The sequence below is a fragment of the Onychostruthus taczanowskii genome, unplaced genomic scaffold, assembly GCF_017590055.1.
Source record: "Onychostruthus taczanowskii isolate IOZ18803 unplaced genomic scaffold, ASM1759005v1 scaffold35, whole genome shotgun sequence".
NCBI classification, from domain to species: Eukaryota; Metazoa; Chordata; class Aves; order Passeriformes; family Passeridae; genus Onychostruthus; species Onychostruthus taczanowskii.
The window spans coordinates 592,299-615,549 of NW_024500905.1; the positions used below are offsets into that span (position 1 = coordinate 592,299).

Consider the following 23,251-nt stretch of genomic DNA (forward strand, 5'->3'; position numbering starts at 1 on the left):
ATCCTTTGTTTCCTTACATGGATTTATTTCTGAACTCTGTTCCTTAATTATTCTGGATAATAATTTGAGGACTATTTTTTCCTCTTATTGCAGGTACAAGAATTCATTATGCATCTGAAATAATTACCAGCATGACATTTCTCATGCTGAGAACAGTTAAAAATCTTATCTTCGTGTCTTCTTCATCAGAACTTGCAGCAGTATATTATGGATCAGGCTGATGAAGATCCAGCAGAAAAATTAGATGGCTTAGTCTGCTTTTGGAAGAAGAAACCAGCAATATTTCTGTATCAATGTGGACACTTGGTATTGCAGTGTAGCAACAGGAGGCTCAGGTTTCTCAAACCGCTGGCTCTTTTGGGTTTAATTTTAAACTTCAGGAAGCTAAGTCTTGTTGCATTTTAAGAAAACAGTCTTAAGTGTAACTTCACTGTGTATTGTTCTTAAGAACTAAAGACAATGAGTTTTAATTTGTTTTTCCTTTTAATTCTGTATGTGGAATATTGTCTGGCAGTCGACCTTTTGTAAATTCAATATTTAAGAAGGCATATGTGCTGGCAGCCCGGTAAGAGGAAAGGAAAATTAGAGAGGGAGAGACCTGGTGTTCAATTCAATGCATAGCGTTCAAAAGTGATGGCTGAAACATTTGTGCTGGCAGCCTGGTAAGAGGAAAGGAAAATTAGAGAGAGAGAGAGACCTGGTGTTCAATTCAATGCATAGCGTTCAAAAGTGATGGCTGAAACATGTCTGCAGTATTGCATGTAAATTTGAACTGTGATTCATTGCAGCATTTTGTAGACATTTCTGTGGGTTTAAAAAAATGATTAATTTCCAGTGTTAGCTAACAATTTCATTTAAACAGTTAGGTGTTTTTTCGGTGGTGTGGTTTGGTTGGGGTTTTTTGACTGTTAGTTTATTGTAAGTGATCAAAACATAAACTGCTTGCTTAGTAGATATTTCTATCTTACAAATGCAGATTTTAAGAAGCTTGGGTTGTCTTTCTTGCCAAATGAGTAGCATCTGTTATGATTCATTTGGCTTGAAGGTGTTGGGGGAAATGTTGTGGAAGCAAGCTCTTGGCTCATAAAATAATTTTCTGAATGTAGTTTAGTGCCTTCATAGAGATGGTGTTTGATTTTGCACCTCTGCCTGTCACCTTTTGGATGGAGGGAAGGAAGAAAAGGATGTGGGGGATTTTTGGCGTTTTTTTCATTTGTTGTTGCTGGTTTTGTCAGGGAGCAGATGGTGTTTTAATGACTTGTAACTTGCTATAGCTGACCACCTGCAATCTGCACAGCGTGTTCTGCAGCAGGGCAGCCCAGACAGGGGAAATTGTGGAGGAACGAAAAGTAATTGCTAAACAAGTTTCATGTGAAGTCTTAGAAAAGGACCTGAGTGAAGGCAGATGTGCATATGTTATCAGGGTTTTACCTTTCAGTCTGAAAGCTCTCACTGAATCCTCACTCCCTTCTCCAGTGTCAAGGGTCCCAAGAGTTGAGTGGTGAGGGAGAAGAAATGATGAGGCTTTTTATTACCACTTACAGGTATAATAGGTACAATTTTCCAATTCTGCTTAGCATCTGTCCTCTTCTTGTGACACAATGCTGCTGTTGCTATCAGTGTTGAACAAAAGGCTGCTTGAACCCTGGCAGCCTTAGTTGCCATCCTGTTGCAGGGTCATGTTTGCTTGAAATTTTTTCTGTGATTTAAAAAAAATTACATTTATCTCCATATTTGTCTTGCTGTAGTCCTCTTTTAGGTGATGGTCCTGTGTCATTAACTGTTTTGGTTATAATTGTCTGACTCTTCTCAACATCTTTTCTCCATCCCAGCTTTACTCTATGTCCATAAAAGTTGTATCTTTAGCCTGATGCACCTCTCTCATTTAAACATACAGCATCATATTTATTTTTTCTTCTTTTTTGCTGCTGTCCTGCCTGTCTTAGCAATTCAGAAATCTAGCAGCGTTCTTCTCTGTTCTTGTGCTTTGCTTTACTTTCTCTGCAGAAAAATACAGATATTCACTGATGGAAGCTTGCATGATGCATGAATAGTTTGCAGTTGTGAAATTTTAAATGTCTCTACTTGAATCCCATGCATGGCAGACTTTGCTGCTTACCTTGCAAAGATCATGCTATTGTAACAGTGTGGGAGAAGCTGCAGTTCAGGTGCCTATGCCAATGTCTCCTCCCTGCTCAAACAAATTACTGCAAGCGTAAGCTATAAAGCAAAATTAGTAACACTGCTCCTCCCAATACTGAGTCCAGGCAGGTTGTTATCAGCATAAGTTTATTTGCTCTGACCAGCACTTGTAGGAGCCCTACTGCTGATACTCTTGGTGGAATGCAGTGGTATCAGTCTGCTCTCCATTACAGCCTTGGACTTTGTTTCCTGAGTTAATGAGGATGACATAGGTGTCTTGGCTTCTGCTTCTCCTTCATCATCACTGTTTCTGGTGTCTCATGCATCTTCTGGTTCCCAGCAAATGTTTTGCTGAGTAGCAAAGACAGTAATTTTGATCTTCAGCAGGCTGTCCTTCCTTATAAGGAATAGAAATGCTAGACTCCTATGGGTTCTGATTTGTGAGCATTACAAAGACAAGCTGGCATGCTCGGTGTCCTGGGAGCTAGTGTTGTGTACTTTGCTTGAGATGCATAATGAGGCTGACAGCTAGGAGATGGATTTTATCTGGGGGAGCTTTGAAATTGCTGTTGAGGTGGTTCTAAAGCTACTGACTTGCTAGTGATGGAGTCATTTTTCTACCCACAATGAAATGGGTAGAAATCATGATGGTGGCATGGGATTTGCACAGTTTGCCCTTTAGTCTGCTTCTGGCAGAAGACATAAGAGTTGTAGCAATGGGTTATAGCATACTTTGCTTTTTTTAACTCCTGCTAAAATTTTAGGAAGAGAGGGGGTTGGAAATTGAAGCAGTATATATACTTGGATTCGTGTTACTTATGTTTTTCAGGAATGAGTGGTAGATCATTCCTGTGAAGCTCGTGCCGTGAAGCTCGTGCCATGATGTGAACATTCAGCTTCCAGACAAAAGTGACTGCTTTGGGGGGGTTCTGCATGGAAAGTGTGTTGCTGACAGACTAGACCTATATCTTAGTGTGAAACTGAGATGTTTTCTGTGCAGGCAATTATTTTCTGAAAGTGCCTCAATTTCAAGTGAAAGTGCAGACAATCCAGATGTACACATGCAGACAATCCAGATGTACACATGCACTAGAACAGCACTTTTTAGTCAGAATATGAGGTTACTATGGAAAACTTGATTTTTCTTGTGGTAATCTGAAACAAAATGTCTGAGCATACTCAAATCCCATACATGGGAACAGTTTATTGTGGATCGCTGTTTTAAGGATGATCTCACCTGCAGTAACTTAACATTTTTGTTTGACCGGCATTATGGTACAGTTATTTAGGCATCTGAGAAGGTTGCTTTTTCAAATTAAAGCAGTTTGCATGCTTTGTTACCGTGTGTGCTATGTTGTGGAAATGCCTGAACTGAAGATTGTTGAAGCACCCTTAGAGTGGTGATGCAGTCCTTAGGCGCAGGTCAGGGAGGTGAGCTCTGTGAAATACTGCCATCTACAGCACTGTCAAGGGTAACTGAACAGCATCGAGAGAGCTCCTTGGAAGTTATAAGGCATGAAATATGACATGAAGATGATTATGACTTTCTGCCACTTCATAAAGGACCTATTTTCAAACTGAGGAGCTAATTTAAGCTTGTTGAAATACTGGAACAGATGCCTGTTAAGCAGATATATTGTGTATATTTTAAAATAAATTCTAAAAATGGGGAAGAAACAATAATTAATACCACTCTGAACTCCAATAGTGAATGAAGTTTTTCTAAAATATAACACTGGAATATTATCACTGGAAACAAAATTTTGATATTAAAACTGAGTAGTAACTATAAAATGGTACTCATCTCAGATTCACAAGAGAATCAGAAATCAGTTTATCTGGTTTTCCTTCTGTTGAACAAGTAAAGTTATGAAAAGAAACATGATCACAGAGTCACACACATCTAAATTTCATAGCAAGTAGGCATGATGTTTTTTTTGTAAGAGGAAATATCTATGATGTAGGAAAGAAGAAGTTAAAAAGAAAAATGAGAATTCTAGCTCCTTCTGCCTGTCCAGTTCTGCTAATTTCAAAACGTCAAACATAAAAAAAGCAGGGTGGGGTGACATAAATTATAAGTAGATTTCCTTGTCAGTAGGCAATCTAAAAGGCAGAATGAATGAGAGAGAAGTTAAGCTCTTTGAATGGGAACTGTACTGTACAATTAATATCTGTTGTTAAAGATAACATGAAAAGGCAAAATCAAACTTCATAGCCCACCTAAGTAATCTTTATCTTTTTTCTCTGTGGCTATTTTTTCTGTTAAGCGTTCAATTTTTCCTTCATAAACCTTCAATGTTTCAGTATCTTTATGAAGAATTGAAGAATTTTTCAGTTCTTGTTAAAATGTGATTTATTTATTTACTAAAACAGCTAACAGGTCCTTGAAGGTTTCTAAGGAGACAATTGTGCTATGCTTTTTTTTTTTTTTTTTGATTGAATGCTATTCTCCAGTCCCAAAGTAGACAGACTGCTTAGCATTTTAATTGGTTTTCAAGATGAATTCAGGTTTAATGTTCAAGGCCAAAGACAGGGGTTGGAAGGTTAATTATACTTGTCAACATTTGGGAACAGTCAATTCTCATTGTATGTGAAGTGTTGGCATAGTGCTTTTCTCTTGGGGGGAAATTGCTTGTTACTTCATGCTGTAATTGGAATGTTTGTGCTTATCTTGGTTAGGTGGTTTTGCTGGGTGTCTCAGTTTACAGTTTGGTGCTTATAAATGGCTTTGAAATACCTAGCTGGCTATTCACTTGTAATCTGGATTTTATTAAGTTAATAGCACTCCTAGAGTTACAAGCCTTAATTTCATATTGCATGTCTGTTGCAGACAATTTAGATAAAAAAAGCTGAAGTTGTGAATTTCACAGACTTCTTAGAAGCCGTCATGGGAGTGTAAAATGTGCAAGTGTATTAAGAACTACTGGCATATGGTATGCTTTCTCAGGTTGTGATCATCAAAAAGAGATGCTGATCCTTCTCTGAATTCTATTGAGGGCTACAAAATGAAGGAACAAAATCCTTTCTCATGTGAAAGACTATGTACGCCAAGCTGGTTTTTAGATTAGAGGCTCTGCATGCTTGTTGCAGTCATTAAAATCAGTATTACTTGGGCTTTAGCTTTACAATTTTGGAAAAAAGAACCCCAAACCAAAAAATGTTCACTCCTACATGTTCATGATAAGATTTCTTGGATGAATCATAGTTTTTAAAAGTTGAAGACTCTAGTTGTAACGATACTGTACCTGCTGAAGTTGGCTGGTTTGTATCTGTGACAGCTGTTTTTGGATACTTAGCTAGTAATGGATTGAAAGTGCTGGACACCAGGTTCCTCCAGTCGCCCCTTTTAGCACTGCACATGGTTGGAAGCATGTGCTGGCAGTTACTCTTACAGCTGCTCCTGCAGGGAGTCTGAATGGGTACCTGCACTTTTCTTCCTTCTGAAATGTCAGTGCAGTGCGTGAGTGTCAGAGAGGGAGTGTGCCCCAGGAGCACGCTCTTACACTCTGGGTAGGTTGGGACGTGCATTTTTGTCCAGTTACAGCTTCTGAGCTATTGCTGCTGGCTCCATTTACTTTGTGAAGCATGGAAATTAGCGTTTTGTTCTTTTCCTACACATTAGACTTGGAAATACACATGTAAGCTGTCTTCAAGGGAATAAATGTGTAACATTATACATAGAGGTGTAGTTAACTGCTTTGGCAGAGATACAGGGTATTGAATTGCTTTATGCTAATATTATCTCGGTCGTTAAGCTTGTGTTATCTTGGTGTCATGTGTGATTTTAAATATGAAAGTAGATTATAAAATGCTGTTAACTGATAATTCTTGTCAGTTTGGGGAACAATATCGGAATATTGTAACGCTGTGAAAGGCAAGGATGTAGAATTTTTACTTTAAAAAAAAATGCATTCCCTCTTGGAACTATTCTTTTTGCTTTATTTATCATCAAAATAGTAATTGAATTTGTTTGAGCTTACAAGTATTGCATCCTTCCTTCCCAGCATTTGTGTGTGTCTTTTGCATTCCTGAACTATGTGATGGCTCTTGCCCCTTAACTACCTGATTATTGAGGGGCTGGATAGAGGATGGTGAGGAGGCAGAATTCAAATTCCCTGTCACACAGTCTTATGGGATTGCATAGCTGAGAGGATTGTATTCACTTTAAATCAGGTGCTCCAGCTATCTGATGGCCCCATTAACCTGTTTTAGGGGAAAGAGAATTCCCAGTACTTGAGTAGACTGGGTGGAAGAGCAGGAGGAGGTTCCTTGTCCATTAAACATTTGTTTAGCCTTGAAAAGAATAATGCTTTGCTTAGGATATATTTTTTTTTTCTCTCTTTGTTTTATTCTCTGAAGCATTTCAAAGAACTTCCAAGGAAGTGTCAAGACTTTGGTTTCCTGTCCGTGCTTACCACCACTCCCTGGTTGTCAAGGAACAGAACCCTTTATCCTCAACCATGACACATTCTCATTTGAATGAAGCAGAAAAAATAGAATCTTCTATATTAGTCCCTGAAGCAGAACATTAAAAGTGCCCTCATAATATGTGGTTCTTGCTATAAAAACTCTTGGTGTCTCCTTGCAGTACTGGGAGCAAAAAGCATTCTGCTCTTCAGAAGTGGGATAGTTTAATTTCTGTTCTTGAGGGCTGGCTGTCATGTTTGAAGACAGAAGTTTGCTTGACTTCTGTTTTCATCTCTGTGAAAAATAATTTTTATATAGGTTGCTTGTTTGTTACAAGTAGTGTGAGCAATGGCCTGACTTGCATTAGGCAGTGATATTGACCTGATTTCTGAGGGCTGTGAATTGCAGATAAGTTGTCACTTGATGCTTGTGATTCGTCCACAGCTGTTTGTTGTGGCAGACCAGGTTCTTCTCAATGCCCAAAGAAATATCATAGAGGAGCTTGTAATCTGTTAAATAGAAATGGGTAGGTAAACAAAAGGTTTAGTGTTAGGTCACTTGCCAAGTCTGCAATGTAATAATATTGTACAGTTCCTGAGGATCAGGCTGTTGTTTAAGTATTGTTTAAGTATTATTGATTCATCCTGTTACACTAAAAGCTATGCAAGATTGTTTCAGCAGTTCCACATCAAAGTTGATCAGCCATTACTCAGTAGCTTCAGAAGACAAGCATGGATGTTTGGTGCTAAAAGGACTAGTTCTTGTTAAGCCTGTATGAAATGCTCCTATATTTAAAAAAAACCCCACAGAACAACAGTGAAAAACCTCCCAAAACACCTCCAGCTTTCCTCCCTAGAATCCCCCCAAAAACCTCACAAACCATAAACAAACACAAATAAAAAACCAACCCTGCCAAAAAAACTACGAAAGATCCTGAACTGTGATCAGGTAGAACAGCACTGACATCTAAAAAGCAAAGATGGGTTCATCAGCTCATTTTACTTAAGTGTTAGAGTGAAAAGAACCTAAACTTGGCATAACCAATGGAAATCTAAATTAGACTTTCTAAAGCTTTTTAATAAACCATGATGTGTAAACCAGATACTACTGCTGCCTGTTTGAACCTGCTGCTGCTTTAAGTTAGGATTTCTAGGGTTTTTCCTATTGCAGTAGGTTGCTCTGACCTTTTGTTCTTAAATTCTCATACAGATATCCTGTATCTTGAACTTGTATAAACTTGTATAAACTACCTTTTAGCACTTGCCAAAAGAAATTGAAATAAAGGCCATTTATTATGTCATCAACTCTGTTTTATTATGAAGAAGAGACACTGCTGCTAAAATAAGAAAATTAAATTGTACAAGAGAATAAACATAAGGTTCCTGTTTGAAATATCTGCATTTAAGCCTGCAGAAAACCCATTTTTTTTAGCAACCTCCCACACAACATAACTGTATTACAGCCAACACAGCTCAACTGAAACTTGTTTGTCTGCATCAAGTCTTCTTTCATATTTTCATTCTTGGAACTTGAATTGATTTTTCTATTTTATTTATTTCAGTTCAGAGCAGAAATTAGGATTGTAGTTTCTTAACTGAGTAATTGTGAAGTGTATTCATGATGCTCATTTTAGAGGTAATCTCAGTTCTTGCTTGGCTGAAACAGCCATTGGCATACGGAAAAGTGGTTCTGTACTGGTAGGTCTTTGGGACATCTGACACTTAGGGTGTCCTTTAAATAACTAAGAGAATTTAAAAGAGGCCCTAAGGTCTCTTTATCCCTTGAAAATAGGTTGGGCATTCTTTTCAGTTCTCAGAGCAAAATACACAGTGCAAAGGAAGGACTAAAAACCTAGTAGAATCGCCATTAGAAAATTGGTCTTTGCACTGCCTCAGTTTTGGAGGTATATTAATCATTTAATGGAAAATCTTATGGATTCATTTAGGAAATCAGCTGTGGCAGTGAACTGTCTGCATGTTGCTGCCTGTTTGTCCTAGCAAAATCACTGCAGCTTCTGAGATGCAGAAACTTTATGGTAGTTTAAGCTGATGTTTTTACTTCATTTGCAGTAGGTAACAAGCACTCACCTAGTCACATATAGCTTATCTAGCAGTTGATAATTCATTGATCTGTAATAGATGATTACTTGTAATCATTTATAAATACTCTCAGAATAGCTTTCTGAAACTTTATTCCTTATGAAGTAGATTGTATTCTTGACTTGCAGATGAGACTTAAAATATTTCTGTATCGATGATCTCATTATAACTAAAATGTTTAGATACATCATTTGATGTACTAAAGTAGACTTTCAAGATCCTCTTATTGAGACTTTTTCTGCATAATGAATTAATTCTTATATTCTCAAAATGTTTTTCATAGTCCTGTGTTTTGTTTTGGAAAGTTCCATGCAGAAGAAATCCAGGTCTGTTTGCTCTCATAGGAGGGCAACTGATTCCTTTATGGCATCAGCATCAGAAGGATTTGTTCTGCCACCTATCCATCTTGTCTGTGGAAACATCTCTGCTGACTCATCTTACTTTTTCATTTCAGAAAAACCTCTAACAACAACATTGCTTTTCCTTTTCCCTTGGCATGATTCCCTTCATTTCCTGAAGTAGTTTGCAGTTGTTGGGGGAGTCTCTAGCTGTAACATAGTGCATGCTTACCCAGGCTGTTTTGGTTGGACTGGAGGTGAGTGAAGAGGTGTCCCTCAGCTGTTTGGCACCCCTGCTGTGCCAGACCTCCAGAAGTCCCATGACCTAGCTCAGTTTAAATTATTCACATTTTGTGAGTGTCTGTTTAAAATAATTTGCAATAGTGGGTATTCCTCTTGACAGAAGAGGGTTAGGAAGCAGCTGCACAGACAGGTCTGCAGGCAGTTCAGAAAAACCTCAGCCTCAGTGGGGTAAGAGGTGGTAAGGACCAGGAGTGGAGGACTGGTAATCTCCTAATCCTAACAGAATATGTCACACTGCCTCTTCATACAGCTGCCAGAATGGGAGATGAGAAAGATGGAGTACCATGTGAGAGACTATTATTAGTAACTTTACAGATGTGGAAGAAAATCACAGGGTGGAGTTATGAAAGGAATATGACTTGCCATGTCTCTAACCACTTAGTTTTAGTCCATCTTTTTTTCTTCAAAATCAAGACTGTCATTGGCCAATTTAACCTTGGATGGTTGTGCATGATGCCCACTTAGTGGTTTTGCTGGTTAGGACTGTAGCCAAGTAACAAATAAAGGTATGTAAAAATACAATGCTAGATTTGGGGTTGTAAGGTTTGAATAAATCTTCTTTGCCTACTTCACAATGAAACAAAAAAAAAATCATCTGAATATTTTATGAAGCTTCATAGGTTCTCTCTTAAATGATCAAAATCAGTGGTTTATTGCCTCTCTTATTTTTATGCTCCAAAGTTAGACTGAGCCCTAGGTAAAAATGGCTCGTGGGTGTAAAGTGTATAATGCTTCAGGTAACTAAACACCTTTAAGTGAAGAAACAGACATTTTTACTGTTAAGACCAACAACTCATTTGAGTCATGGGAACAGTCATGCAGATTACTTATCATGAAGACCTGAATAAGTCTGGGAGTTTTGAAGCGTATTTCAATGGCAAAGGCTTCAGAATCCTAGGAACTTGAGCTTTCAGAGAGAATGTTGGGATTTAGTACTTGTATGTGACTCTTAGCATATTTTCTGTACTCCTTCATTTTTTCAGGACAAGTTTGTTTGTGGAACCCAGTTTAAGGTAATAATTATTGAAGTTGCAGTGGGTATTCAGAAATTTGTTATGCTTCCTTGGCCTTCGTTGCCATCTAACTCTCTCAAAAGATAGCTGAGGTATCTGGACTGTGCCAGGTTTGTTCCAGATGAGAGATGTTTTCAAGTCCTGTTCTTAAACATTTTGGCTTTCCTGGGTTTTTTTGGTGGTTTGGTATTTGATGTTTTTTTTTCCTTCTGAAAACAGCAATACAGAAACAGAGGAAACAGCTTGCTCTGCATGTGAAGTGTTTATTCAGGAAATGAGAAGGCAGGTGATGAAACTCAGGGTGGAAGGAAGTGTTTCATAAGGGTAGATTTGGTGTGTGATCACAGTGTACTTGGGGAACTTGAGGCAGTTGTTGATTCTGGTGTGTTTATATTTGTAGCGAACTTTTGAGCATTCAAATATTGCAATTCAGAATTAATGTAACTATGCAGTTTGTAATCTATGACTTCTATATAATTACTGGTTTTGTCAAGCTCTCCTGTTTGGACTGACTTCACAGCAGTAGGAATTGAACCTAGAGATTTTCTCAGCTCTCAGATTTCTCTTTTGGAATTGCAGAATACAACCAGTTCCTAATTCTTCCGAGTTTTGATAGTTAATAAGAACTGACCCTGTTGCTTCTCCTCCATTTTTACTAGTAACTTTGCTTCAGTTCCTGCTTTCTTGGAACTGATCTAAACAACCACAGGGTACTTGGCATGCAGTGGCACTGTGTCATGTGCAAGAAGCTGGCCTGATCTGTAGCTTGATAATGAAGTGTACTTGGTGTGCAGGCTTGTTAGCTGAGAAAGACGATCTGTGGCCTTGTGCTACAACCAGAAGGCTTCTCTTCCTCTGGTGTACTGTATTCAGAGCCTTGAAGGTAAAACATGCTACCTCTATTACCTTCTGTGCTATTGCTGCTCCCCCACTGCATGGGGCAAAGTGAAAGTGCCTTCAGCACTCATAGGACAGCCTGAAAGACACGCAGATTTTTTGAGAGCCATGGTTTGATCACCCTAGTTAGATTTAGGGTACAGATTTCCTTTAATTTCTTAAGACTGATCCTATACCTCTTAGCAGTTATAGGTAGCTATAACTGTTAGATCTTGATATCTAGGAAACTTGTTCTTTTTGGTTTGTTTTAGCACTTAGATACCTTTGTCAAGAGTGTTACCTTAAGCTTCCTTGTGGACATTATAGAACTGCTTATCTGGAGTTCACCTGGTTATCCTGACAGATAGCTGAACATGAGTCAGTAACATGCCCTTGCCATAAAGAAGATGCATGGTGTTCATGAATGCTTTAGACAGAGCATTGCCAGCAGGTGGAGAATAGTGATCCATCCGCTCTACTCAGCGCTATTGAGTTCACATCTGGGCTGTTGGGTACAGTTCAGGGCTCCTGAGTACATGGGGCATGTGGATGTACTGGAGTGATCCAGTGAAGGGCTGTGAAGATGATCAAAGGCCTGGATCATCTCTTGTGTGAGGAAAGGCTGGAAGAATTGGGTCTGTTTAGCCTGGAGAAGAGAAGGTGAGCTCATCAATGTACATAAATACCTGAAGGGAGGGTGTAAAAGTGACAGATACAGGTTCTTTCCAGTGGTGTTCAGAGATGATACAAGAGGCAGTGGGCACAAAAACATAAGGAGCTCCATCCCAGCATCGGGAACACTTTTTGACTTTGAAGGGCGACCGAGCACTGGCACAGGCTGGCCAAGGTGTTTGTGTAGTCCTCATCCTTGGAGATACTCAAAAGCTGTCTAGACATCCTTCTGCAAAGGGGAGCTTGGGCAACATGACCTTCAGAGATCTTTTTCTACCTGGACCATTCTCTGATTCCCTGTGAAATAGCATTTCTTTGGTTCTGTTGTGACTCTGCTTTCCAGTAAGGACCTAGGTGATTTTTTATCCTTCTTGACATCAATGTAAACAACTAGTTTTCTTTTCTCCTAGTGTGCCTTGCCGTTGCTTGCTGCCACATTGATCTTTATAGTTAATGTCTTGTTACGCTTGTGTTATCTTAAAAAAAAATACATATATTATTATCTGATACTTATCTTGGGCAACTTAAATGCTTCTCCTTCTCTTAGGCTTTAGGGAAAGAAAGCAGGCATCTAGCAGAGCTTAGGTCAGTTTGGAGGTCAGACCCCAGGAGAGCAGTTCCCCTCTGGAAAGGCTAGGTGAGGAGGCAGCAGCCATTTCACAGGCAGGCAGTGGTGGGGCACGGCAAGGCTGGGCTTGCCTTGAGGTTTGGTGCTGGAGTGCAGGAGGGTACTAGGATACTGTGACGGGTCCCAAAACAGTACTGCAGTGCACCTGCCCGGTCTAAGGACCCTAGGTCATGGTCCTTAGGAAGAAAGCTAAAACCTGCCTATATAATACACTATGCAGGTGTTCAAGTAACATGGTCATTGACTACAAAGAAAATGTGTTAGATTCAGGGGTCATCTCTACCACTTGCACTTTGTGGCTGCACCTTGGCTGAAATTCAGGAATTTGTGTGGGGACAGTGGGGACTCTAGATGATTTAGTGAAGTATTTGAACTGAAGCTAATCTTGTGTTGGAGAAGGGGAGGAAGAATCTTTTTGTGAATTGGATTATAATTTAATGTTATAAATTTGCCACCAATTGGGTATTACTGCCACAGTGTCAGGGCTAAACTCTCTTCTGCATAGAACAAATATCATGTTTGTGATGAGCTCTTGTTATGCTGGCAGAAAAAGGGCATTGCCTAATAACCCCTTTACCTAATACCCTGCAATAAAAACTTATGTAATCTGGTTAACAGAGAATATGTAAGTCAGTGCAGAACACTGCCATACCCACTTCACTGGTCTGTACAGGACTGAACAAAAGCTTGCTACCAGAGTTTCTCTCATGGCCAAGGTACCTAAGTTGTGCTGTTTTTGATCTGTGGTTTGTGTAACTGTGTCTAAGAGAGTATTGGGTAACAGTGTAGTACTGAGACATCTATTTTATGGCCTTTGAAATTATATTTTTAATGATGGGAGCTGTCTTCTTACCTCTTCCCACAGGACTTTCCAGCATGCATGTGTGTAGATAGAGAAGATCCTGTTCATGTAGAGTAGTGGCTTTCATTGATGCATATTTTTCTTTCCTTCTGTGGGAGACCTGAGGAGGATTTTCCTATTCTCAAGGTGCAATGAATTGAAAAACAAATTGTTACAAAAACTACCAATGGCTGAAGCAATTTTTTAAAACAATGGAACTCCAGAATGGAATGGTTTGCGTTTGAAAGGCCCTTAAAAGTGATCTAGCTCCAATCTTCCTGCCATGGGCAGGAATATCTTCCACTAGACCAGGTTGGTCAAAGCCCCAACCAACTTGGCCTTGAACACTTCTAGGGATGGGGCATCCACAGCTGCTCTGGGCAGCCTGTTGCAGTGCCTCACTACCCTCACAGGAAATACTTTCTTTCTAGTATCAAATATTAACATTGCAAAAGTGAAGTAGATTTGTGAATGACCTGGTGGACTGACCTGCTGACCACGCTTCTTTTGATGCAGCCCAGGATACACTGTCTTTCTGGGCTGCAAGCAGATGTTGTTGGGTCATGTCTAGTTTTCATCCACCAGCATCCCCAGTTCCTTTTCCTTAGGAAAAGGAAATTCTCTACCCATTCTCCACCCAGCCTTGGGTATTTGTGCTTGCAAGTATTTGTCCTGGGGATAGCCCCAGCTCAGGTGCAGGACCTTGCTCCTGGCCTTGTTGAACTGATGTCCTGAGGGTTGCAGAGACGCAACTCTGAAGTGTGCCAGGGTCCTCTGGATGGCACCTCTTCCCTCTAGCTTGTCACCTGCTCCACACAGTTTGGTGTCATCAGCAAAAAATAAGATGGACTACAAGTGTTAACAGGACAGATTATGGATTGTGTGATAAGAGGAAAACATTTCCCTTCTGCTTTGAATATATGGCTTTGACTTGTTCAGCCTTCTTCACAGTTGGAGAGAAAGAGCTTATTTTGTGGCAGGATTTGTCTGATTGATACAGTCCTCTTAAGTAAGTAATACCTTTGTGTGTGCCTGATTGTATCCAATGTCTGGAGAGGGAAAATAGCTGACTAGCTGGCTGCCATTATATAGTTATTTTCAAATAACTTCATTTTGCATGTACCCTCCTGAACACTTAAGCTTTTAAGAATTAAGATTGTGAAGGAGCATTTGTTAATTAAAACCTCAAGCTGACCAAACTGCAAACACTTTTGAATGTAACAGAGAGCAGCAAAAGCTGAACATTCATGAACATTCCCCAAAAGCTAGAAAAACCCTGAGATCAATAAAATGATACATTTAGGGCTGTATCTTCAAATCTAATGGCTGGATAAAGTAGAAAAGAGCTTGCTTGCTTGTGGAAACACCTTTATAATAACCTGGCTGCATTTACAAATAAGAAAATTCCATTTCCCTGCGTTGTTTGCAAAATTGTTTCAAAGCCTTGGGGCTCAGATGGTTAGAAGCATTCTGTAATTTTCAAAATAAATCTGTTCTCCAATTTCATACTTGTTTGACTCTTTGGCAATATCCTTTTGCTGAGAGAGCCCTTTTCCTTCCTTTGTATTTATTTTGGCATATAACAGAAGCAATATTGTTCACTTTCAGCCTTCATTTTGCCAAGAAAAATAAGGCAAGCTGGCTGTCTACTCATAAGCTAAACAGCTTGGGGGAAGGTAGTCCTTAACCATTTCTGCACCTGCTTTACTGTTTAAACTTGAGCAGGTGGAATTTTTTCCTTCCTTTTCCCAGAAGACTTTGCAGCCTTGCATGCTGGATTGAGTCTTTGGGACCACAAGTGATCGTGAATGCTAAGAATTAGACCAGAGGGTACCTGTTTGATGGTGCTGCTCTTGAGACTAAGATAAGGAAGGCTGTGATCATGTGAGCAGATGGAGGAGCAGAACACACCAGAAGCACTGAGAATAAAAGTTAAGAGTTAAAAAATGTTAAATATAAAAATGGGTTAAAATGTTCCTGTCAGCAAAGATCTGTTCGTTCGGATAACTTGAGTACGGTTACAAGTTTGTGTAACTAAAAAAAGCTGAAAAACTGCTTTAAATAGCAGTGCTTTCATCTGTTTGTAATGCCACTCATTTTTCATCCTATTTAAAAGAGCTTGGTGTTTCTGCAAATTGAATGTGCATGCAGTCTGGTGTTGCTGAATTTCCTGCTAATAAGAGAACCTAAAATGGGTGTGTGGAGGAGAGACGACAAGCAACAGACATCAAAAATCATCACCCAGGTCTGCATCTCATGTTTGGGTGTGGAAGGTAAGAGTTGCAGGGCCTGTTGCTCTGGGAAACAGAGCTTTAGGGTGAATTCCTCTTGCTGTGATAATGGCATCTTTCCTTTTATTAGTGCAAATTAATAACTTGTAGTCATCTTCTTTCAGATGTCTACTGTTTCTAATTCACATGAGAGCATCTAGCCATGCTTCCCAATTATGTGCCACTTCGGTTAATCACTCAGGTGCTTGAGCAAGGTCCTCCTCAGTTCATTGGGCTAAGTCATAGAAAACTTTTAACTTTGCAATTTTGTTAGCACACAATTGTTTTGTTAAACTATTTTTTAATGGTTCCTTTTGTGGTTTACTGGCATATGTTATAGTAATTATCTAGAGTGTATTAATACTGTATGTTTTTTCCTGAGGGAAAATTCTTACTTGCTTTACATAATACAAACCCAAAAACCAATTATAATAAAACATGGAAAGACATACAATAAATGGTTATTCTTTTTTGTGAGATTTGTTTTCATGAGTGTCTATTTCCTGAGACAGACCTTGAACCAGAAGATCCTGTGTATTCTGGTTATCTGTTTGCCTTTCTCCCATCCTCCTGCATTCAGGATGTTCCTCAGGTTCCCTGGAGGGACTGTGATGTGTCTTCCCACCTCACCCTTCTGTCTTCACTTAATCTGTTTTTACTAAAATTTGCCATTAGTTTGATGCATAGATTAAGAACAATATGCAAACATTATCGCATGAAAAACATATCACCATCTCTGTGCTACCCCTGCTCTTGCACAAGTGTTGGTTTAGCAACTGAGCTTGTAACTTAGCTGCTTCCTACCCCCTCACCCCACCCAAGACAAAAGGAAAGAAGAGAATTGTCCTTGGGCTAGTTCTGTGATGAAGCACTTGCTGTGGCTGGCGGGAAGGGCAGAGTGAGTGCGGTTCCGTGCAGGGTGGGAGCGCAGGGTTTTGTCCGTGCGCAGTACCGACGGCACTGTTCCGAACAGGTAAGCACAGCCTCCTCAGCCCCTGCTGTCCTCTTGGATGGAGGACTTGGACAGACACAGAGCGATGGGCTGTAGCTGCACATCTCAGTAGGCATCCCTGATCTGCGCTTCTCCTGAAACTTGCTTAACAAATCAATGGTTAAAGCACTTCTTTTCCACCAAGTTTTGCTGGATTCCAGGGTGTGTGCTTGTCTCGCTAATGACTTTAAATAAGCTGTGAATACTAAGGTTCATTGTGGGTTTCATTCTCTTGCAAAAAAAGTAAATAGGAAATGCCTAGAGAATGAGGCATTGCTTTCCTGCTGCGTGTGGTGACCCCCAGAGGAGTGCCCGCTGTGCCACAGAAGGTGCTGGCTTGCACATATTATTTAATTTTTGTGTTTTGGTTTCACAGAGCAGTACATGGCTGTTTCTGGAGTTATGCTGGGAAGCCCTCAACTCTGGCTGCTCCAGAACAGCTTTGTTTTGTACCCAAACAGTTGGCATGCACATGCCTGTGGGGAGGGGAGCGGTGTGCTGCTGGGAACTCTGGAACAACGGGAAATACAGGGCAAAACCTGTGGCTTTTTGAGGTTTTTTTTTTGGTTTTTTTTTTTTTTTCATGACTCTTCCTTATTTTTAGAAGTAAGTGCTTATCTCTGAGTAGTTTTTGTTTTGGCCATTTTATCTGAAACTATTCTCTCCATTCCTAAGCTGGTTTCTCTGAGTAAATGTTCATGTTTTGCAAGGTACTGTAAAATGCAGAGGTTGTTGCCCTATGAGACTATTTAGACTCATAAAACAGAGGGAAGAGAAAGTGTAGCTCTCTACTGGAATTCAGCCCTTGGAATTCAATTATTACACTTTTCTTTTTCTCTCTAGGATCTTGAGTAGCAGGATGGAAGAACTCTGATAGAGACAGAGAACAGGTCCTTTCAACATGGAGAACGTTCCGGTTGATGGGGAGCTGGATAGAAATTCAGTGAGTAACTTAAGTGTGCCTTTGTGTAATGAGATGAATGTGAAAATGTTTTTGCAGGGAGAAGGTTAAAAGATTTGAATCTCTTCACTTTCGCTTTGATTTGATACTTTTCTGGTGAATGCATTTGGAATATTATGAATGTTATGTAGTATCACATACCATTTAATAGATTCTCGTGGCAGGAGGGCTGAATGTCAAAAAACTTCTAGATTTTGGATTTGATTTTTGGATTTTGTCTCAGAGTCCCAAAGGAAAAAGGTATTCCTCTTGAAGTCTAACTGGCACTTTGCTAGTTAGTGACTATGGACAATAGAAAAAATAATGTAGTTCTTGGTGGAATGAGGACCAGAAAAGACAGAAGGAGTGATAATTATATTTATCAGAGTCATCTGAGGTGTAAGAGTTGATAATGTGTACTGATTATAAAATTTCTGAGGCAATGAAGCTCTTTCTGAGCACGATTTAAAATCAGGAAAGGCTAGTGCGTACTATCATGCTTTATCATCATCATAAATGTTGAAATTATTTAAGAGTTTAGTTTTTCCACAAGCTGTGTCATGTAGAAGCACTTTAATAGCTGAAGAAGGAAATGTTTTATAGTTTCCAAAGCACTGCCTTGCAAAGGCAAAATAGGATATGTTTTTCTGTAACTGAGGTGAAGGTCAAATTTAACACCTCATTATTGACAAACTTTATTTGTGATACTGAGCTACTGCATGGAGCTATTAACTTGATCAAGTGTTTTATTACTGTTTTTATCTTAAGTGGTGAGTTTGGAGACAAACTGTTTTGCAGTGTGTTAAGAAAATTCTTGGTTTTTTTCTGTAACAAACAGATTCATTGGTTTGCTGCGTGGCCCGTGCATTTATATCCCAGATGCAGCATACTTATGAGTATCAACTGCCAACTGTGCAGTAGGGTATTTTAAATTTTTTTTTAAAATGCTGTCAGTTCAGTTGTTGTACTCCTTGTTTCCTCAAAATATATAAAAAAGTGCCAGTTTGCAAAACACTTCAAAATAATGTAAGATGTGCTACTTTTCTTTTTGTGACATGCCTTCAGAGTAGCAGGATCTTAAGAAGGTACCTCAAAATGAGTCTCTGTTTTACCAAGACTGCTTTAGAAGAATGCTAAGTGTAAGGATAGATTGCCTTTCATCCTATGTGCTTCTGAAGTGTCATCTCAGAATATATATATTTTTTTTTAACTAATGGTGTATTTTAATACACTAGTCTAAGCATTTCTTATCAAAATATCAGCCAGTGGGGTAATTATCTGTCTAAATTGCAGTTAAAATATCAAGTTTTGTGTGTTGCACTACAGGTGTTAAAAACATTTTTGAAAGCTTATTTGGTAGTCTAATGTACAGCCTAGTGTATATCATAGTAAAAAAAGTGGAAATTAAATAGTGACGTTCCATAGGTCTTTTAAGAGAGATTGACCTAGTAGTTTTGAAGACCTTTAGTCAGTGCAAATCCTGATACTTTGCAGAAATTTAAATTTTTTGAAATCACGTTTAAAATTTTTCAGTATTCCAGGCTTTTAGGTGCAATCTTTGTTTGTTTTTTTTTTTAAAGTTCCATTGTCATGATAAAATTAATGAAATACATGTGTAGTAATATGCATAAGGAATACTGATCAGATATTTTCTCCACTTTTAAGTCCTTTGGGATGTTTCTAGGAGGTGTCTGAAAAAACCATTTTTAGAGGTGTCAGCTTTCTAGTTTGCTTTTTTGGCTGGCTTATTAAAGAACACAAGATGAGGTGATCACAGGCCTTAATGCTGTGCTTTTTCTTTTCCAGAATCAGTGTACAGAGAAAAGTCTTATATTAAGTTCTCTTTCTGTCTAACAATTAGGTTGATACATACTGAATATAAATTTGAAGACAAAGGCTGTGACAGCTCAGCAAACGATTTTTGTAGTCTGACACCATTAAAACAGTGCAAAATAATAGATGCTCTCAGTTTGAGAACAGTTTTTGTCTACTTTTCTATGAAACAAAAATTTAATCAAGTCTCGCTTCCCCAGAGCTTAGAACATTACATGGAAATGTGTGGTATAAACCATTCTTTTTTGAAATATTTTTAGTAATTTTCAGTCACTTCTAATTTTTGCTAAGACATACATTTAATAAATAATTTGCCTGGGATATAACTTTTACAGTCAGTGTCAGTCCGTGTTACTTAATACATCAACAGACATAAAAGTACCTTTTTTCCTTGAAGCATTGAATTGTTTTTATTTATCAGCTTTGGAGGTTGGGTCAGTGGTCCTGAATTTAATGTAACTGGATTAATTTCAATGGTATACACATCAGAGACTGCCTTCAGGGAAAGTCTGTCTTCAGCAAGGTGAAATCTCAAACTTGGCTTTAGAATATTCATTTAGACAATTAAAAATTTAGCTGTATGTTTTGATTGTAAAAACAGTGTTTTAAAAAAACTTTTATAATAAGAGATTCACACAAGCTAGTGTGAAATATACTTTTGCTTTTACCCTAATATTCAACAGGAAAAGGATTTTGTTTTTTAGAAGATCTTGGCAGATATAACTTAAAGTTTAGCAGCAGTTGTTATAAGCTTTATTTCTGAGAAACAAACATCTAAAAATAGTGCTTTTTTGAAGCACGTAAGCTGCCTTTGTATAAAAACAATTACAGCTGCTGTCTCATGTGATGCTTTATATTGCTGGATTTATATTGCTGGTTTTACTTCTAACTCTTAGTCAAAAACTTTACTGGGAGAAGGACTAGGCTTCATGTATTTTGGTAGCAAAATTTTAAAGTAATTGTTCCTCTGTAGAAATGAAATCAATCACTTAGTGTTGAGAACATGTCAGAGAACTTGTTCTGTAATCTGTAATCAAAGTCATCAATTATATAATGTGAAAATAAGGCCAGGTTGTGCCTCTGGGAATATGTGTATGTTTCTCTTAATTTTGTAGATTTAGAATAAGAGTTGTGGGTGGTGATGGACAGGAATGTCCTGAGAGCATTCTTTTCAGAGATAACCCTGAAGTAGTAAAATGGTCATGTTTTGTTCCCTCAGTTTTTAGGAACCCCAGTCTGCAGTGATATGAATTGCAGATGATAGAGGTGCAATAGGCCATTGGAAAATGAAAAGGTCTTTTTGGCCAAAATAGTCTAATTTCAGTGCCTTAACATCTGGCACCAATGATTAGAAATATACATTCTGCAGGTTTTAGGTAAATACACAGACCCAAATACGTCTGAAGAGAGGGGGTTGACCAGCAACAAAGAGAGATTGGTGTGTAAACAGAATGTCACTTGGAGAAGATAGAGGACAGAATTAGACAGGCTTGTGTTTCAGCCTCTGGCATAGGAGCTGTTTGTACCAGTTCATAGGATTAACCATGCAATGCTAAAATATTTACATGCAAAGCCCCTGCATGGCCATCTCAGGTGACAGGTTGCCCTGCTCTCTGGTGTCACATTGTATCTTGGCCAGGGCTGCTTGCAGGGCAGGCAGTGAGACAGGACCTGCTGCGCTGCCTTTTCCCTCTTGTTTCTTGCACACGTAAGTAATGCACTGCGAGTGAGCATCTGGCTGAGCCTCAGGTACTGCTGATCCCGTGTGTCTGTTCACAGTGTATTTTTCCAGTTCCATTCTCTTGCTGTCAACTCCCAGTGACCACTAAAGCAGCCCAGTGCTGAATAGCGGTGCTCCCAGTCCTTCAGTCAGTTGCTGGATCTCTGTATAGTTTCTTCAGCCTTCTTGTTCTCTTGTCAGCCACTGTTCTCTTGAATCTAAAATCAGCATAGGGTAGGACAGTTCCAGTCTGAACATCAACTGTTTCCTAGTCTGCAGTATGTTATCTGTACATTAAGAATAAACATTTTGCCTTGAAAGCCATAGAATTTTTAAATACATTTCATGTACTCAAACGTGTCTGGTAAGTTCATGGGTTTCACTTTTTGACCTGAATTTAGTCTCTGGCAGGAATGGAAAGTTATTTGCCAAGTGTGCTTATATTTTATTTCAGGTTTTCCTGATCAGTCAAGTCCTGTTCAGATGCAGAATTGTGAAAGAAGGGTTCCCTCACCTTTCCGATGATGTGTACTGCAATTGCTGTATATTCATTGCAGTATTCACATTTGCACATCGCACTGTCACTTTGCAATTCAACACCCTTAGGCAGCTGTGAGGGATAAAAAAAAAATAACCAGTGTTTTGAGGTCAGGAGTGCAAGACAAGATTCCTGCTTGTAAAGATTTTGATTATGATTTCGCTTTTTTACATTTCTTGCTGTTAAGTCCTGATAAGAGAGGCAAGATTGGATCCTCTTTAAAGCAGAGCAAGGACTTCTCTACTTTATGGAGCATAAATTTTTATTTGGGACATAGAAGATATGTCATGTTTGGATTTATTTTGTTTTTAAAGAGAAAATGTTCATGCTGATCAGGATTCTTGTTTTCTCCTTTTCTATTCTTCGCAGATTTCGAATGCAGTAAATCCTTAGAGACATAAGTGGAATTTGCCTTTTATCTGTACATGGCTGAGCACAGTGGATTCTTAGCCTTGATTGTAGTCTTTGTTAGCAAGGATTTAAAAAATATTCCAGATCAAATATCAGAAAGGCTTACAGGATATTACTGTGTAGTTACCCTCCTTCAGTGCCTAGGTTTGATGCATTCAGTGGAAGAGAAATTTTATGCAACTTGGTTCTATGAAAATACTCAGATATAAAATATCCTCTTAAATTTAAAACCGCACAGTTTGTCTTGCATCCTAAGCAATATCAAATGTTACCTGTGTTTGTACATGAGCTGAATCTGTGGCTACTAAGTTTGTGTTTGTATGCAAAAGCAGTTAGGCTTGGATCTAGCATTAGTAGGTGCTTGCACATTACTTATGGCTTTAAACGTTTTTGTTTTTTTTTCTTCCAAAACATTTTTTTGAAAGTGGAGTGGTTTTGGGAAACATATTGTGTTATTTCAGCTTTCTTCAGAGCTTCAGTCTTTTGAAACCACTCCAGCTTAATGTTTCTTTAAAAATGCTGTGTATCAAGTCATATGAGCACTAAATTGCTGCTGGAGAGATTCCACTCAGAAGAAGTGGTTGAGGCAGTTGCTGTTTACTAATGATGGCTTCTAATAATGGCTTTTCTATAGGCATATTTGTCAGATTTGTTGCTTCAACTTTTCTGAACTGCAGAGTCTCTTGAGGTCTTGCCTTTGGCCTTGAGGTGCATGTTGTATTTTAGTTATGAACTAACACTGTTTTCATTGTCCTTCTTTCCCGCTGCTGCTGCTGCTTTTTGTGCACTTGCTTCTTCCTGGCCTGGATTTTTATGTTTGCTGTTCTTCATTCCTCAATTGTATGTGTACACAGCATCATGGTGAGAACAGAGACCCTCCTGGACCATCAAGTAAGTGACTCCTCTCTCCTACATTATCTTTGCACACATGTTCGTAGTAGTTAGCTTGTATCTTTGCATATAGTTGCTGGGATAAATACTAGGTTTGCTTCTGTATCAAACAGAAGTTTGATACAGAAGTGAAGTGTGATGAGAAGTTGAAGTGTGATGAAAATTTGCTGTTGGAAAAGTATTTTGCCTGGCATACCACTCATCCAAAAGTTTCCCTACCGCAGCCTTTATATTTTTAGGGGGAAAAGTTTATTCTTCACCTCTCCCAGTCATAGTCAGGAAAAAAAAAATCTTTTCTCTTATTTATCTGGAAGAGAAAAAGCTATTTTTATCAGTTT

At 38.8% G+C, this 23,251-nt stretch overlaps 1 protein-coding gene across 10 annotated transcripts in view; it reads left to right on the top strand.

The window, feature by feature from the left end:
• Positions 1-23,251, top strand: part of OSBPL8 (oxysterol binding protein like 8) — a 78,244-nt gene that overhangs the window by 11,429 nt on the left and 43,564 nt on the right. For 4 of the 10 annotated variants that reach the window (XM_041411262.1, XM_041411263.1, XM_041411258.1 and 1 more), the window contains exon 2: positions 17,424-17,523. Coding sequence is in view for 5 of the 10 variants with exons in the window: in XM_041411257.1 (XP_041267191.1) it covers position 17,523 (1 nt within the window). In the remaining 5 variants the exon portion in view is untranslated. Of the gene's footprint in view, positions 1-11,139; positions 11,186-16,470; positions 16,563-17,423; positions 17,524-22,876; positions 22,914-23,251 lie in introns of those variants that run through there. The other 6 variants (XM_041411253.1, XM_041411252.1, XM_041411261.1 and 3 more) reach the window with 4 other exon arrangements.